The 16,673-nt window shown below is 36.8% G+C and overlaps 1 protein-coding gene across 6 annotated transcripts in view; it reads right to left on the bottom strand.

Annotated features, from left to right (window-relative positions):
- Positions 1 to 4,785: 4,785 nt before the first annotated feature.
- Positions 4,786 to 16,673, bottom strand: part of CARF (calcium responsive transcription factor) — a 37,273-nt gene continuing 25,385 nt past the window's right edge. For 2 of the 6 annotated variants that reach the window (XR_014317772.1, XR_014317773.1), the window contains exons 15-18: positions 13,843 to 14,523; positions 7,275 to 7,440; positions 7,035 to 7,136; positions 4,786 to 6,163 (exon numbers count right to left, since the gene is read on the bottom strand). Coding sequence is in view for 1 of the 6 variants with exons in the window: in XM_082763428.1 (XP_082619554.1) it covers positions 14,405 to 14,523 (119 nt within the window). In the remaining 5 variants the exon portion in view is untranslated. Of the gene's footprint in view, positions 6,164 to 7,034; positions 7,137 to 7,274; positions 7,441 to 13,471; positions 14,524 to 16,673 lie in introns of those variants that run through there. The other 4 variants (XR_014317774.1, XR_014317775.1, XR_014317776.1 and 1 more) reach the window with 4 other exon arrangements.

The following is a 16,673-nucleotide window of genomic DNA, read 5'->3' as shown; positions in this document are numbered from 1 at the left end:
CTTTCAACTCTCCTCCTGGTATTTTGGAATTCCTCTTGGAATACTTCTCCGTGCATATGTTTACAGTGTGCTTGCATCCACGTGTGCATGTGCATGCACTCTTCTCTGAGAGTATCCCTGCACACAGCAATACTTTGCCATTGTGCTTATGCCCTTTCTACACTTCTTGCCCATACTAGGGCTCCTCCAGGGTACAAATCATGCCTATTACCTTTCCTCATGTTCTGTTCTGGCTGTTGCTCTCTGAGGATGCTTGGTGAACTGTTCCTCAGCCCCCACCAGCAAAAAAAGTTTTCTTTACAGCCTATTGCTGACTGTTTGTCTTGTTGAGGTGCTTCTTTGGTCTACCAGGCTGACGCAGCCTTCATCATCTCAGATAAGACCTTAAAAAGTCTGAGATATATATTCCTTTCAGCTCTTCAAACCCACCACGTAGTTGTTTGCTGAACTGTGTATATCTCATAGGAATGTATGGGAGATGCCTGCTGCTAGCTTTCATCCAACCCCAAGCACTCACAGCTCAGCCCCCTAGTCTCTCTTCAGCTCTGTGACTACTGCTGGCTGAGCCAGAACTGGGAAAAGGGCACAGCACAAATTTAAAGAGGCAGGCCTCTTAGCTCAGAGAGCTCTGGTATGTTCCCAATAAGCTTTGTCCACTGAGCAGCCTCCCCCAGCTGACACCTGGCTAGACTGGGAGACAGCGTTGTGAAAGTTTCGCATTTGCACCTCAAGAAACTGTCTGAGCAGAGATGCAGCACATCAGGTCTTCTCAAAGGGAACTTCTGTGGTTCTTTTCTGCCTGTGTACAAAACTGATGCCCAACTGAATGTCTATGTCAGATATAGCCTGAAATCTGCACTACAGAGTGCTTCCTGAACAAATATTAATAGGGATACGAGGGCTTATTTCCTCACAGGAGGCTGTGAAGATAAATCCAGCCATGACAGAAAGGTGCTCAGACACTGAAGAAACTGAGTATACAGCATTTCATTATCTGAGTGTCCCTGAAAACCGTATGTGTAATTTCCTAAGCAGATAAATTCAGCCTTGTTTAGCCAGAGATGGAAAAAGCATTACATCTACCAGTGACACTTAACTTCCCATCTGCATTTCCTCAAGAATTGTCCAAGATATGTTTCAGTGACTGCACAAGCCATGAGCTCCCTCTAGTATCATAAAAGGATTAATGCAGTTGGTAGCTTTGCCATGCTAAATGAACAGAGAACAAATGTTGTAGGAAATATATATATATATATATATATATAAATATATATATATATATATATATATAAATAAAGGAATTCTGCTCCTTTTCTTCATTTTTGGCCAAAAAATTCCTACAAGTCAGTTGTGTGCACAGATATATGAAGAACTAGGGGGCAAATATATGAACAGGACAGGAGATTGCAGTATCTTATTTTACGTGCTTATCCACAAAAAATAAGTGTAATTGCCTAAGTCCACCCAGCTCATCAGCTTTCAAGTGTAACAGTGTAATGACAAAATGATAACTCTAGTCAAAGATTTCTGAGGAGGGAAACCACTGTGATCATTGCAAACACATGCATTGCCACCAAGAAAGAGGTAAAAGAAGAAAACTGAAAAGAATTAATTTAGATAATAGGAGGTGAAATAACCCTGTTGAACATCTTAGGTCACAATATTCAGGTAGCCTTTTTAGACTTCTCTCTAATCATTACTTCAACTTTATAGTATTTAGGAGCTGAACAGAAGGTTCTTTTAGTTGTGCAAGAACTCTTCCCAGGAATACATAAATGGTCCACCATAAGTGATTTATGTGGGTTGGTGAGTTTGTGACTAATTTATAACGTAGATTTCAATGAGTGACTGCTTGGCACAGAAGCAGCAAGACGAAGTAACAGCCATGCTAAATGCTGAAAGCTCTTTCAACACACAAGCAAGTTAGCTGACACTTCAGGAAATAAGTATTTTTAAGTGACTGTCTGTAAAACAGCTGTACATACTATAAACAGTTTAATGCTCTTTTCTCATCAACTACAAGAGCTGTCACATTTGTTCATGATAGGATTGTTCAAAATGGCTTTGTACAGTTGTTTATAACAACTACTAACAAATGACTGTTGGACAAAAAGACTATAAATATATATAACTGTGTGTGCATTATGTGAAGCCATATATATGGAAATAAATTTCAGGTTTTTTGCAACCTCAGAAATACAGCCACTTCCTAAATTTGCTATTTGCCTAACGCATACAAAGCGGCCTCCTGCCTAAAGAGCTGACAACAGCTTTAGAACTGCTACTGTTAGTCCTTGCCCAAACCACACCCCACTCCCTTTCAAAACTTGGTGGCAAAAGTGGCCACCTCCCCTTCGTCCTCCCCCCCCAGAAACAGCTGGATGACTTAAAGGAGTTCAAGCAGCTCCTACCACCAAGCTCCCACCTCTGCTGTCTCTTGCAGAGTTGCTCACTGATTCTCCTAAAGTCTTTTGTTCTAACATGAAGACATTAAGAAAAGTAGGCCTTGTGCCCGTCTTCATTTTTTTCCTTGTTCCCTCACCTGCTGGGTATTGAGATGATGACTGTGTCCCCTGCCAACATTCAATAGCTCTGCAGCTGTTGTTTTCCTAAAAGCAGCACCTTCAGCCTGTCTCATTTGCTTGTCCCTGTAGATGACAAAAAATTCTCAGCAGGGCATAGACTTTCCAAGGAAAGAGTGGATTCTTAGACGCTACTACTATTATTATAATTCTTATTTAAGTCAGTTATCTACTGCCAGAAAAAAAAAAAATCTAATTAAAAACAAGCAGAAACGTTTCAGTGGGTTTTGGATACCTCACTGTGCTAGTTCCTTAATCCTTCCTGACACTGCTTGTCCCTGTATATGTGATAACGTCATAAACACAGATTAGAACTTCAAGCTGTGAGTTAGCAATGAGAACCAATGATCCAAAGCAAAAAATCATCTGCTTTTCTCGTGCGTTATATTAAAATACTAAGTCAAGCAAATACAAACAAAATAGAAAAGTAAAGATACTTATGCATTGAAAAACAGTGATTTTTAAAGCAAATGTGTTTCTTATGATACTGCTTTGTTAAATCAATGTTAACACTCCTCTCTGACGCAAATGAATTAGCCCACTGGCCCATTCAGTCAAATAGCCTGCCTCTTAAAGATGTCAGTACTATATTATTTCAGCATGAAGTGCAAGGCATGTTGCCTTTCTTAGTTCACCACAGAATTTAGTTTCATCAGTTTATGGTTAGCTTTTACTCTCTACAGTAAGAGTTTAGATCACTTCTATACAAAAAGACTAATGTAACTGTGGATAAGCTAAATTATGTTTGACTTTCATACTACTCTATGGACATGTTCTTTTTGGATTAACAATGTATTTGTAAAGATGTCTTTTTTTTGATTTAAGTCACTATTTTAAATTGTTTATTGGAAATCTCTTTTTTAAAAGGAATAGAGAAACTGTCAATTTATCTTTGGAGTACATACACATTGCTGCATGCGCCTTTATCATTCTGTGAATGATTGCAAAAAGAAAAACATCCTCATATCCCACCAGCATGCTTTAAATTAGCTCAAGAAAACATCTTTTGAAGAGAAAATTTCAAGGGTATCAGTTAATACTAGTTCTTGTTCTGCACCAGATTTACCTCTGAGTACCAACCCCGAACTAGAGTCCATCACCACAGGGGTAAAAACAAACAAACAAAACAAATAAAAAATACCCCTACATCATTACCAGTTAGGCTTAGATTTGAAACAATAACCTGGTCTACACCTAGACACACTGTCTATGAAGAATTTAATAAACAAATTATTTTTCTATTAAATGATGTACTGTAGACTGGAAATGATCTATTTACCTATTTAAATAGTAGCTAAATTCACAATACATGAGAACAGGTCAGATCAGTTTGGTGCTTTTGCTGCTTTAGTTTTAAGTACATATATTACAAATGCCTAACTCTTGTGAACAATTAGGTCCCCAATTTCTTGCAGAATCTTATGTCAATATATACATCCTAGACAAAGCCCATCATCTCATTTTTCTTTCAAGGTATTAGAGAAGAGACTTCAGCTTCTCTTGGGATTTTTTTCCTCCTCAGACAGCAGCATGTTAGAAGTACAATAATTACTCAAGCACATCTCATAAATAAGCAAGAAGCATCACTGACTCAGAGCACTTGTGTATACTGTAATTGTGCGTGGCAGTCAAAACTCTGGAAAAACTAGCTGATCATTACAATATTATGCCCAAAAGGTAATGTTTTTGTGAGTCCAGTGGCAACTCCAGTACCTCATCTCTTCAGAAATTCTGGCCACTCAAAATTAAATATAGTTCTGGTTTCCCTACCCAAAACCATTTCTGCAGCAGTCAGAACCCCATAGCTCATTTGAATACAGTCACTTCTGTGCTAAAAAGTGCTGTCAAAGAAACAAGAATTCATCCATTCCAAAAGCAAAACACTGATGAAAGAATAAATTTAGAACATCTGAACTTTCTCTCAAATGTCTTTTGATACTTACTGTCAGTATTTAAACAAAAACTATTTCTGTTAGCAAATATATGAAACAAAACTTACCATGAAGAACTTGTGTATTATACTTTACTGTGTTAACTATTAATTGGATAAAAAAAGATCCCACACAGGGTGCACAAAGGAGTTGAATACTAAGTAAATTATGATGAAGCCAACAGAAACCAAACCCACCACAGATTAGTATTTTACAAAGTACTTTATTTACGAGTTCCTTCTGCAATGGTTTATAATCACTACTTCTGTTAGCATGCCCAGAATAAATGCAATACCACCAAAAGTATCAGCCTTTGGTCAACGTCTGAAAGACCTTACCTTACTAATAAATATTATGCTGATCGACTGTGATCTTTTTTAATCACCTATCCACAGCAAAACTGTTCCATTTTGCAGCTGTTACCTAATCTCTCTAGTAATACCTCAGATCATGTTGCAAAGAAGTTCACATATCTGAAAGAGAAGTAGTAGAGACATTTTTTTCATAGATCGAGTTTGCTGGGGAAAAAAAAAAAAAAGTAATAAAATAATTGATTGTTTTACTGTTGCAACTGATAAACCTAGGTTATGGCTTCCGAGGATGATAAATTTGGTTCCAGGGTAGTCTTCGTAGTAGTTTTTTAAATGAAAGGTGCCACATTTTCATGACCCCAACTACAGCATTCCAGGCAAATTCATTTTGCCTAAAATAAGTTCAGAAGTTTATGGAGTATTTCAGCACAAAAGACTTTTGGTAGTTGGGGAACACGTGTCCTTCAAGAGGAGCTGGTGGCTAAGTACTCATGGCTGATCCTGACAACTGCAAAACGGGGAATTCCTCTCTCTTTGATAGAACCTCAGGAGACACGAGAATCGTTATTTGCATTTCATATAAGGACTTTACATAGCCAAGACAATTTATAAAATATATTATACAATAACTAAACAGTAAAACAATAGTCAAAAGTGAGTGATATCATTGGAAGAAATTACTTGATGAAGTTACAATGACAGTGCAATCCGTTTTGAAGCTCTTCCTGTAATTTATTAGCTAAGAAGTCTTCTTGGTCCACCACAAATAGTTTTGTGTCCTCCATACAAACAGCTCTAATGATTTGCCATGTTCATTTAACAGAGAATCTTCTCTTCATGGTGAGATGTGGAGAAAGAGAAAGAAAAAAAAAAACTTAGTTAATGCTAGGAAGTTGATTCCATCAATTTTGTATTCCAAACAGTGTCCCTACTAGAAAACAAGGAGTAAGCCATCTCGCCTAGGACCCTATCTAGATACCCTTAGAGGAAAGCACCAGATGTTCTTGGTAGGTGGTCAAAGAACCCACATACAAAACAAAAACTTATTTTCTAAGGAAGTTCCCTTCTCACTGCAACAGGAAAATGCTCTCTGAAAAGTACTGGAACATAAATCTCATTCCCAAACTCTGCTTATTTCTTCTCCCATGCATGGACAGTACTTTCACTAAAAATTCTGCTCACCTCTAACTTTATCCCCTTCAGAAGGGCAGCTAGATATAATGCTGTGAAGATGCTGCTACCACCCTCATCACTTACAAGAGCAACACTACCAAAGTAAATGAAGTGTAAAGTACTGCTGCAGCATCCTTTCCTCGGAATGACTCCTCCACACTTGAACCTGTAAAACAGAAATATGGTCGATGTTCTTCTCTACAAGAAATGTAATGGATTATACAGGTTCATTGACTTTGCAGCTGAGATTTACTACAGTGAAAAAGTGAATGAGAACTTGAAAGGCCCAACCAGAACACATTCAGAGATACAAGTCCCAATTTAAATAGGATATACTCCTTTCTATGCACAGAACAACTCTTTAAAGAGAGAAATTTGGTCCATTTTGCACCCCGCCTAACAGATTCAAGGCAGTATTTGTTTACAGTGATCAAAGAGATCTGAAGTATTTGCCACTGTGACTTGAGTTCTAATAGAAGTTTATAGTCAAGTACTTATGGAATTACCCATGAAGCCCTGTAAACCAAGTAAGAATTGCCGAAATTTACTCTTGAGAATCAGTTGCCAGGAAGAAACACTTTGATTAGTCCAGTCCATCTGAAACAGTTGAGATATCCCTTCATACATTTCAAAGTACCACCTCCTCCTGTATCACCACAGCCCACTACCTTCTAGGCTAGGAAATACTGTGAGAGGTTCACAACTCATAACTGAGAAGGTGCTGTGGGCTGACTGGCCCACCCAGCCACTCTCCCACTCTACCTTCTCAACAGGATGGGGAGAAAATCAGCAAAGAAAACCCACGAGTTCAGATAAAGACAGGGAGATCACTTACCAGTACAGTCACAAGCAAAACAGTCTTAACAGGGGAAAGTTAATTTAATTTATTGCCAATTAAAATATACTTGGGTAGTGAGAAATAAATACAATTTAAAACAATACCTCCCCACCCACCATGCACCCCACACCAGTTGTAAAACTGGTAATACCCTCATTCCACAGATCTCTTCTCAGTAGGAGATTAAGAAGTTTCTCACCTCCATCTCCTTCCAAGTACAAAACCTCAGGTGTGGTAGCAGCTTTGTCAACAACCAAGAACTGCTGTTATACCAGTTTGCATTCAGAAGATAACTAGCACACTGAAGATAAAAGCAAATAAACATGGTTACCATTTTAGCTTTTATTATATGTGAGCTCAGAGCATAAATAGCACCAAGATCAGCTATAAAAAAAACCTGCATACTGAAAAACAACAACAAATACCAACCCACATTTACCATTCAAAGGGAACCACTTCAGCCAGAAGAAACTGCAATCTTGAGCTGCAACTTTGACAGCTGTCTCCTGGAAGCAGCTTCACAGAAACTTCACTTCCTCTTCTGTTCTTTCTCCATTCTGATCTCTTGCTGGTTTTAGCTGGAGTATTCTCAGAGGTAAGTGATCCTAAGAAAACATCCAACACCCAGTGAAATAAGAGCTAAAAGCAGAAGCCAAGGAGGAAGCACCTGCACACTTCAGAAAACTGAAGAGTATCATCTTTACAAAACATACATAATTAATTCTCAATTCTCCTTTTCATTTCATTTCAGCTTTAAAAGAAATATCTGATACACTGTTACATTTATCCCTGAAAAAGCAGTGCCCCATTTAAGTACAACTGAATTCTTACCAAATTGCTTTAGGAAGTAAACACTGGACACTCAGATCTGACAAAAGAATTTCTAGGCCACGTTTGTGCCTAATTCCCAAAACCATAGTTAAACTGCATGTTTTTTGTTTGCTTTTTGTTTGTTTATTTGTTTGTTTGTTTGTTTGGAGGGGGTTGGGAGGCGGTTAAGGAAATTGAGATTTCTTTTCCTCCCACTGCTAACTGGTGATTTTTCTCAAGTTGTTTAAAAAAAAAAAAGGAGGGGGGGTAACTGTGAGGAGCAAGAATGCCTGCTTTTACTATTACATTTTTAAGTTGCTTATTCCTTCTCCCAGCTCCCATTCCTAACACAGCTTAAATACAGCATGCTTGAGGGTATCTGTTCTAAGTGCTGCCAGTTATCTCAGACCGTGGACACAGCCCATCAAGTTTTCATACGGGAAGACTTCCATCTTCATGGTGGAAAGCAGAATTCTACAAGCCATCCTTGAGGAGAAAAAAATGAGGAATTCTGCCACCAGTAAGAACACAAATACAGCCAACACTTCTTGAGAGCTTTTAAAAAAGTTGTTTTTTGTTTTTTTTTTCTTCTGCTCAAGAAATACTACTGGACACGTGCACAGCCTCAGAATAAATCCATAGCTTAGTTAGAGCACAGATTAGAATGACCAAAGCCACAGCGGAAGGCTTCCTCAGTTTTTGAGACCTGACCATTTTTGATGCCATTGGTTTCACTAATCTAACACAAATTCCACACACAAAATTTGTTTTACAATTTACCTATATCTAGACTTGACATGACTCGGCTGTTCATAAACTATGGTTTGCAGATGTTGTCATTGCCATGCTGTTAAGTGGCCAGGTCAGATAACGCGAATGAAAAGGAATTGCCTTCATGTTATGGGAGAGGTGGTACATAGTGATTTGCAAACAGTGTTAGAAGACCACCTACAGATGAACAGAATTGACAGACCTTTGCGGGTCTGAACATGTAGGTGTCAAAGGAGTGTTTCTTGTTCTGGACAAAGAGAGCAAAAAATAAATTGGAAAAGGCTTTTTTTTTTTTTTTTTTTTTTTTATGTTAGAAGGGTTAGAAGGATATACTAACATTCCTTCGTAAGAAATTTTTGCAGAACTAGGACATCACACACTAAGTTGCCACTTACTCCGTAAAAAGCATACATCTGAGAGGCCTTTAGACCTAAACTCACCACTTGCAAAATATTTACCTTACAAAACATTTACTTTAAGAAAATGAACACTCACAGATCAGGAGGCACCGCTGGCCTACAGTTTCAATATACCATACAAAGACAGCAATGCATGGATGACTATTCATTAACATTTTGGTAGAAACTCATAACATTGAGATCTGTCTAGGCACTAAGTATGTCGTCAAGGAGAGCAAAGTGAGATAGCAATTTTAATACTTCTTGGAGAGACTGACTTTTACTCTATGTCAAAAATATTTTTTGCTTTTGAAGAATAAAAGCTTTATAGAAATTGTGTTGTCAACCTTTACTCTTCATTTCATTCCTGCACGTCCTCCCATAAGACCTTACACACTGTCTTCATGATTGTCCTTTGCAAGATCCCTTTGGACACGAACACTCAGTATTTGTCCTCAAAAATCTTCCAAGTGTTTACAATCATTCCTTTAAAGGCTTCTCAGAAATCACATCAAACCACTTCAGAAAATAAACATATCGTTTATCACATTGGTTAGAAATGGAAGGAGATAGTAAGATGTAATATCTTACGCTGGAAAAGAAAACAAACCCACCCACACTTCCTGTCGCATGAAGGGATTTCTGCCTTTCCCTCTTTCTCCCCCCATTTCATACCTTAGTTGTTGCTTGCTGGATAGACCTGCTGGATAGCTTCTGAGGTAAAAAACCAACACAGCCTGTTTTACACAATGTTTTTCATCTGTTAATGAGGCGTACTTATCCCATCACTGCAGATGGGATAGGCTCTAAAGTTTATTCCCAAGAAAGCTTTGTTTGGAAGGGAAAGGCAGATCAAGGAGGATCTTCTCATCAGAGATCCATGAAGAGTGGTGGCTTTTCAAACCCTCATCCTCTGCTACACCACATTTTCTGTCCCTAACAGAACACATTCTTTGTGTCTAATCTTAGACCATATCTGTTTGAATAAGCTTAGGGGAATAAATTGTAAGTTTGCCAACACACAGCCAATTTAACAGCCAGCTACTATCCACAAACAGAATTAGGAACTCAAGTGGCATGAATAAAAAGAGGTCAGTTTGGCAATATAAAGCCCTAACAGTAGGCAGATATTATCCTTATCCCCTTGTTTTCTCAAGTAACAATTGTCCTGTGAAATATGGCGCCCTGATGATCATCCAAGTATGGCCAAGTCAAAAAGCAAAGAAAAACATTAATTAAAGGAGCACATGGACTTATGATCCATTGGAGACAAAGAAAAACTGACAGAAGCAAATCTCACCAGTATTTACTTGTGCAGTGAACTCACTGCTTTCAACAATATAACAGTTATACACGAAGTATCAGAGGGCCTGAGGGTAAAGGACTTGCATGGAAGCTCTAGTAAGTTCGATGGAAGAGACTTGGCTGGAGACTGAGTGTGCTTGAGGTAGACAGAGCTGAAGTCAGAAGGATGACTAGAGCAGCAAGTTAATTCTGTTGAGAGGAAGATGTGTTTTCCTTGGTAACATGTAAAGAAAGAGAGGCTACACTCCTGGTTGCAGCTCAAAGAGGAGCTTCTTCTTGCCATTAGAAAATAAAGACGTGTGTCTCAGACTAGTGGAAGACATTGAGTTGTCTTTGGTACTCTCCAAAACTTGAGCGGCTCTGTTGGTTTTGAGGGCAGGACAGGTTTCCTTTTCTTCCATACATGTAAATTTCCACCATGATCTCACCCTATCCACTACTGTCTCTGATTCTAGAACTGTGCTGAGCCTTTGTGATGGTCTTCTAACCCCTTTACCAGGTCTATGACCTCCCCCAACACAGCCTTCTCCAACCGTCCCCACAGGCACTCATCTTTCACACTTTCAGGACCTTTTTCCACCTAGACTCCCTGGACTTGTCCTACTTGTTCTCCTTCTGCCCCAGCAACCACTGCTTTCAAGTAGCTCTTGTATTTCTCCCCTCAAGTCCCCATAACCACAACACAGATAATTTCTTTAAAATAGAAAGTAGTTTACATTTGAATAGGAGTACTGTACATTAAATTACTATATAAATATATAATATACACATACATATTCAAACATTTACATCTCTAAACTCTGTACAAGCTGAAACAATCTTCATACCACATGACCAAGTTTGGGTTTTTGAGCAGTGCAAAAAGGACTCATTGATACCACTCGTTTTCATCCAACAGGCTGCTAGCCTTGAATAAGAGCTACAGATGTGTGCCTTACTGTCTTCTCTATGTTTTTGCAAAAAAAAAAAAAAAAATTTTTTGCATGCACATACATAAGTACAGCCTTTCTTGTCAAGCCAACCAATCAGCCATATGGATAACCAACAATGTGAATAGATTGGAGAATAATTTGTTCATTTACAGTGATATGGAAGCTCAGGGTTTCTAGGTTTGCAAAATGAACACTTGAACAAAACAACAAGAAGACAAAGAAAACATCAGAAAAACATCTGCAAATCTAACACAATGTCATAATTAACTACTTTGAACCAAGCTACATAGTTTTCTCAGTAAAAAAATCAACCTTATGCATTCGAGTCAAACAAATTTAAGTGCATTGAAAGTGGTATTGTTTACAAGTAATTTTTTTTCCCCAAATATGTGAGAGTTTCTCTGTAAACTTTAAGAGGATATTAGTGAACTAATAGGTTAATCTGAATACAGGTGCTGGACATGGCTGATCAGTCAATGCTCCCAATTAGAAACACGCACAAAGCAAATGTAAACATACTCTTCAAAGAGGAAATACAATACTAACTTAAAAGACAACACAGTAACAAACTGGAATATGTATTTAGATGGTAAAGAACTGAAATTTGGTGAAAATGAAGGAAGCTGGGAAAAAGTCAGTATTATCTGAAGAATCATTTCAAATAAAATTATTCTGTGAACAGAATGACAACTCTCATCCCCAGCTTTTAAGAACAGGTAAGTCTTTTCATCATCTTCAAATATCTCCCAACTTTTCATTCTATTGTTTTCAGGGTACCAGGCAAATTAGGCTAGATTCTAACATTAATTTAATTGCCTGTAACTCAAAAAGACTGAAAGATTTCCTCCACTTGTGAGCACTAAAAAAACAGAAGTACCTTCAGAAATATTGTTCAGCACAGGATTTGATTGTAGCTAATGGTGGGAAGAACAGTGACTGTTAAATAACAGATCTGTTAATGAACTGATGATGAGTGATGAACTGATGGAAATGTAACTTCTCTTTCCTTATGTTTTTATACCAGCCACGAATCTATTGTCTTCTTTAAAGAAAACTAGAACTGAAACAATCTATTGCTGGTCATCATTAGCTGCCAGCTTATTTCAAGAATAAGCATTCTGAAAAATGAGGAACAATTCTTCAAAAAAAAAAAAAAAAAAAAAAAAAAAAGATAATATTGAGAAAGATGCTATTTTGGAATGCCTTAGTTTATGAAAAACAGAAGGTGATGGAATCACTGAATATAGCAGTGTAGAAGGAGGTACCCATCCTGGTATATAATTACTAAATTTGAAAATTAAAAAATGACTGCTGCCTGTGTGCACTAGAACTATGACTACAGCAGAGAACATCCATTCTGGACATAGTTTCACAATTAACAACAGCAAAAATACAAAAGAGTGAGCCTTGTGGGATTGACCTACCCAGAAACGAGTGTCACACCATGAAACAAGTCAGTGCAGAAACAAGTATGAGAAATTCCAAAGAACAGAAGATTCTCTATGCACTTGCATATACTGGCTCTTATTAAGTAAGAGCATGATCTGTTGGAAAGTTCTGATTTAAGCTAACCAGTACATATTAGCCTTTAAATGAACAGCATTACCAGTAATATGAATAATGAATAGCATTAACAGTAACAGTTAACCTCACAGAAGCTAATATATATTTTAAGGTAAGATTAAGCACCTACCTAACAGATGCTGCTTGCAAAGGTATTAGGAACCCAATTTCAATGTATTAGGAACCCAGTATTTTACGAACCCAATTTCAGTGTGACTTTCAAAAGTTTTAGCTTTAAATATGCAAAAGGAAAATAAAAATTAATATTAAATAGTCACTATTTAAATGAGTTTTGTGAATGTCTTGTACGCATATTAATAAATGTAGCAATTTAAAAATGTTAATCTTTAAGTTCATGATAACCCTAACACTTTCTCTACACATAGGTCAACCCATCTTTTTCCTCTTTTTTTTTTTTTGTTTTGAGAATGGAAAAGAGAAACTCCTCCAATTGCATTCTTGTACATCATACAGAAAAATATCAAATTTTATGACCAAGTTCTCAAGTACTTAGCAGGAACCACTGGTATTACTGTACTATGGATGCTGCTCTAAAGATTCAACATCTGAAAAAAACAGTATAATTTTTTGACTTGATACCTATGTCAGCATCAGTTTCATTTATTTTATTGCTTTAAATGGATTCCAATTATTATTATTTTTTTTGAAAAAGCATGTCTATCACAGATAACAAAATTCAGTCCTTGTTACTTATTATGGCTTTGACTTAAGTGTTGCCAAAAGCTGTCTCTTGACCATATTCAACTTTTTAAAGATTTCTGGTAATTATTTAAATAATACAGACCACTTCAGTCCTAGAACTGCTACTACTGAAAAAGACAAGATTGTTTTCTGAATGTTATAGTGATAACATCTATTGCTTAGATTTACATTATTACTTGCTTTGTTTTCTTGGGCCTCTGTGTTAGTAAAGTATCTGTAAGTCATATATCACAAATGGCAGCAGATTAAGTTGTATTTATGTGAGCTGATAGCTTAAGTGAATAAAGCAAAAGGTAGAGAAGCTGAAACTGCAGCATCAATCATTTTCTACAAGACTCCTGCTTTTAGATGTTACGACCAACTGTTGTTACAGTACCAGTGCAAGTGCTGACAAATCTCATTATAAAGCTAGAACATAAGTTTAAAGATATCAAAGTTGAAAACATTCACTGTTACAATTCAGACTTGTATTCATCATACAGCTAAGTTCACCTGGCAACCTCACCTTTTTCCTCTCTTTGGATCTTCACATCATTAACATTATGATCGGGTCAAAGTCGCTTTTCTTAAATATCTGTGTCCTTCGTCACTTTGAAATGTACCATCTTCAACCTTCATTTTGTCACAAAACTATTGATGCACTGATACACTTTGCTGTTGGATTCTGTGGTCTGGGAGCTGGCAGAATTTATGGTCTCTATAGTGCTGTAAGAGTCGTGGGTCTCAAGGAGAAATGCAAACCCAGCATTTTAATGCATATTCTAAAACTAATTATGGAAGACCTTCAGAAATGCTGACCAAAATGGGCCATGTGGATAGCGTCCAAACTACTCAAAATATGAAATAAAAAGAGCTGGTGTTCCACATGGTAACTGGATGACCTGGAAATGGCAGTGAGTCACATCAATTGTATATCAAAACAGCTGTCTGTCAGAACTAATGTATAATATGCCCAGTCTGAATGTCACAATACCATTTTAAAAGAATGGCATTACTTAGAGTACCTGCCTTTCCTTCCAAGACACTTAGAATCCTCTGCTTTGAAAAATCCTTTAGTCTTCACAGATTTAAATAGAGGAGGATCTCTGGCAGTCTCTGATTTTATCTGGCTCCATGGATAATGCTTTTTCTCTTGGCTCTTCTTTAACGTGGCTTACACAGATAACACCCTCTGTATTTTCTTCAGCTTAAAACAAAACAAAATCAAACATTAAAGTTCAAACTCCACCGATAACACTTCAGCCCAAATTACTGCATACATTTAAGAGAAAAATAGTTCAGGAACTCAAGCTAATAGGTAAGTCATTTGTGAAGTTACCTGCTAGTTAGTTTGATAGTCAGTTATACCATGTACTGTTATGTAAGACATTGCAAACTTACATGAATTTACTACAGCAAGTGCCCTGGGAGTACAAATATTTAAAAGATTTCAGTCCCCCAAATGATGGTGCTACGTTTACTTTCCTCCCAAATGTCCTTTTCCTTCCCCGTGGAAAAATAAATCTACATCTTATGATTTTTTTTTTGTTGTTTTTTGAAGGGGCTGGAATAGAGGTGTTATTGCTTAAAAATTTAATGCTAAAGCATGTTGATTTAAACAATGACCTAAACTTCAGGCATGACTGGCCACTGATTAGTGACTGCATATACATTTTCATCAGGAAATAGCTTAAGTTAACACGTGGTTAAGAGAAAGTCCAGAACATAAAAAATAACTTTAACCAAGCACACACGTGCACATACACACACAGTAGAAAAAGTATCTTGAAATATAAACTGACTGAACTGGTAAGCAAGTGTTTCATCCAAATAATCTCTGTAACATTACTTCCTCTTCAGTCTAGAATGTTTTTTGTCCTCCTGCTCTCCAGATAAAGAACTAGGCTCTGGAAAGTAGGAACTGGATGGAAGTATCTGCACATTTTATAGGCAAGTTTTCCACATAACTTATGAATGGTACCAATATTCTCACTATTTCAAAATCCAGGGTGGTGAGATTGAGACGTTGAGCAGAAATCCCAAAGAACAGTGAGTTTAGTTCCTGCATTTATATAATTTAGATTTTATATTTGGCTACACTTCTTTTTGTAGAAACTAGTATTTCTTTAAAAAAATAACCTCAAAACATTAATCACTTAAACAATTATTTGAGACGTGTCAATATCTTGATTGAACAAATGAAGGGTTAAACAACTGAATGAAGGAGGTACATTTGATAACTTTTCTGAAATTCTTTTAGCAAGAGGGAAAATAGAGTTTTTTTCAGAAGAGCAGAGACATCCTATTATGGGAAGGAGACAAGCTACACAGATATTTGAATACAGCCAAGAGAAAATTCTTAAAATTAGCTCTGACAATAACATCACAGCAAAATGTCCTAATGTTACTTCAACAAATCCAAATTTCTGCAGGTTTCCTCACATACCCTACGATTTCCTTTTTACTTGTTCATGTATTCTTTTATCTCAATTTTATTTATTTCACATAATTTAGTACAAATTAAGTTTTGCTGACCTGTAAAAGTCATCAGGACTTATAGGGATAATTATAGCTATGGCATTATGAAGGTGTAGGCAGATCTAGCATATGTTTACCTATATTTTTCTGCAAAACTGCTCAGGAGTCATCTTCTCAGAAATCACAGATGACAAGATAAAGTAATACAAAAATTAAAAAGCGAAGCATTGCACAGCTAACATCTCAGACACTCTGGGAAGTCAAAACAATATGTTGCACTGATATATATGCTCCATATCTAATAGGTTTTCTTCACATGGCGTAGAAATCTTTCTTTTTGAAAGTAACACTTCATCCTTAACCAGGTCCCATATCTGACAATTCAAAGACCATATCTGTATCTGATAAAAGTGGTCTAAGGAGCCTTCTATTTTGACTGAAAGTTATTTAAGATGTTTAACATAAATTTTTAGAGAAGTATTTTCAGACAAGTTTGAAATTTCAAGCAATTATACAACTCCAACTGATCACTCCTAAAGCATATTGATGACTACAGGATCCTAGTTAAAATTTACTAAAAAAACAAAATCTGTAATCTGCTGGGATTGTGCAAAGAAATAAGTCACCAGAAACCACATTTTTTTCCAAAAAGTCCTAACCAGATTCAATATTGGTTATTTTCTATTCTTATTTTTCCTAATAAAATGTTATGTTTGAAGATGATCATTTTAGCTAAATGCTAGGGTTTTTTGGGGGGGCAAGATTAGTGCTCATTAAATAAGATGATGGTATTTTTTTCAAAGGAAGTGATAAGTAGTTAAACTAAGCCATTTTTTACAACAAAGCCTACATGTATTTTACAGTCACATAATTTTACAG

This window comes from Aythya marila (genome assembly GCF_965140915.1).
Source record: "Aythya marila genome assembly, chromosome: 6".
Lineage (NCBI taxonomy): Eukaryota > Metazoa > Chordata > Aves > Anseriformes > Anatidae > Aythya > Aythya marila.
This window is presented reverse-complemented; position numbering and strand designations above follow the sequence as displayed.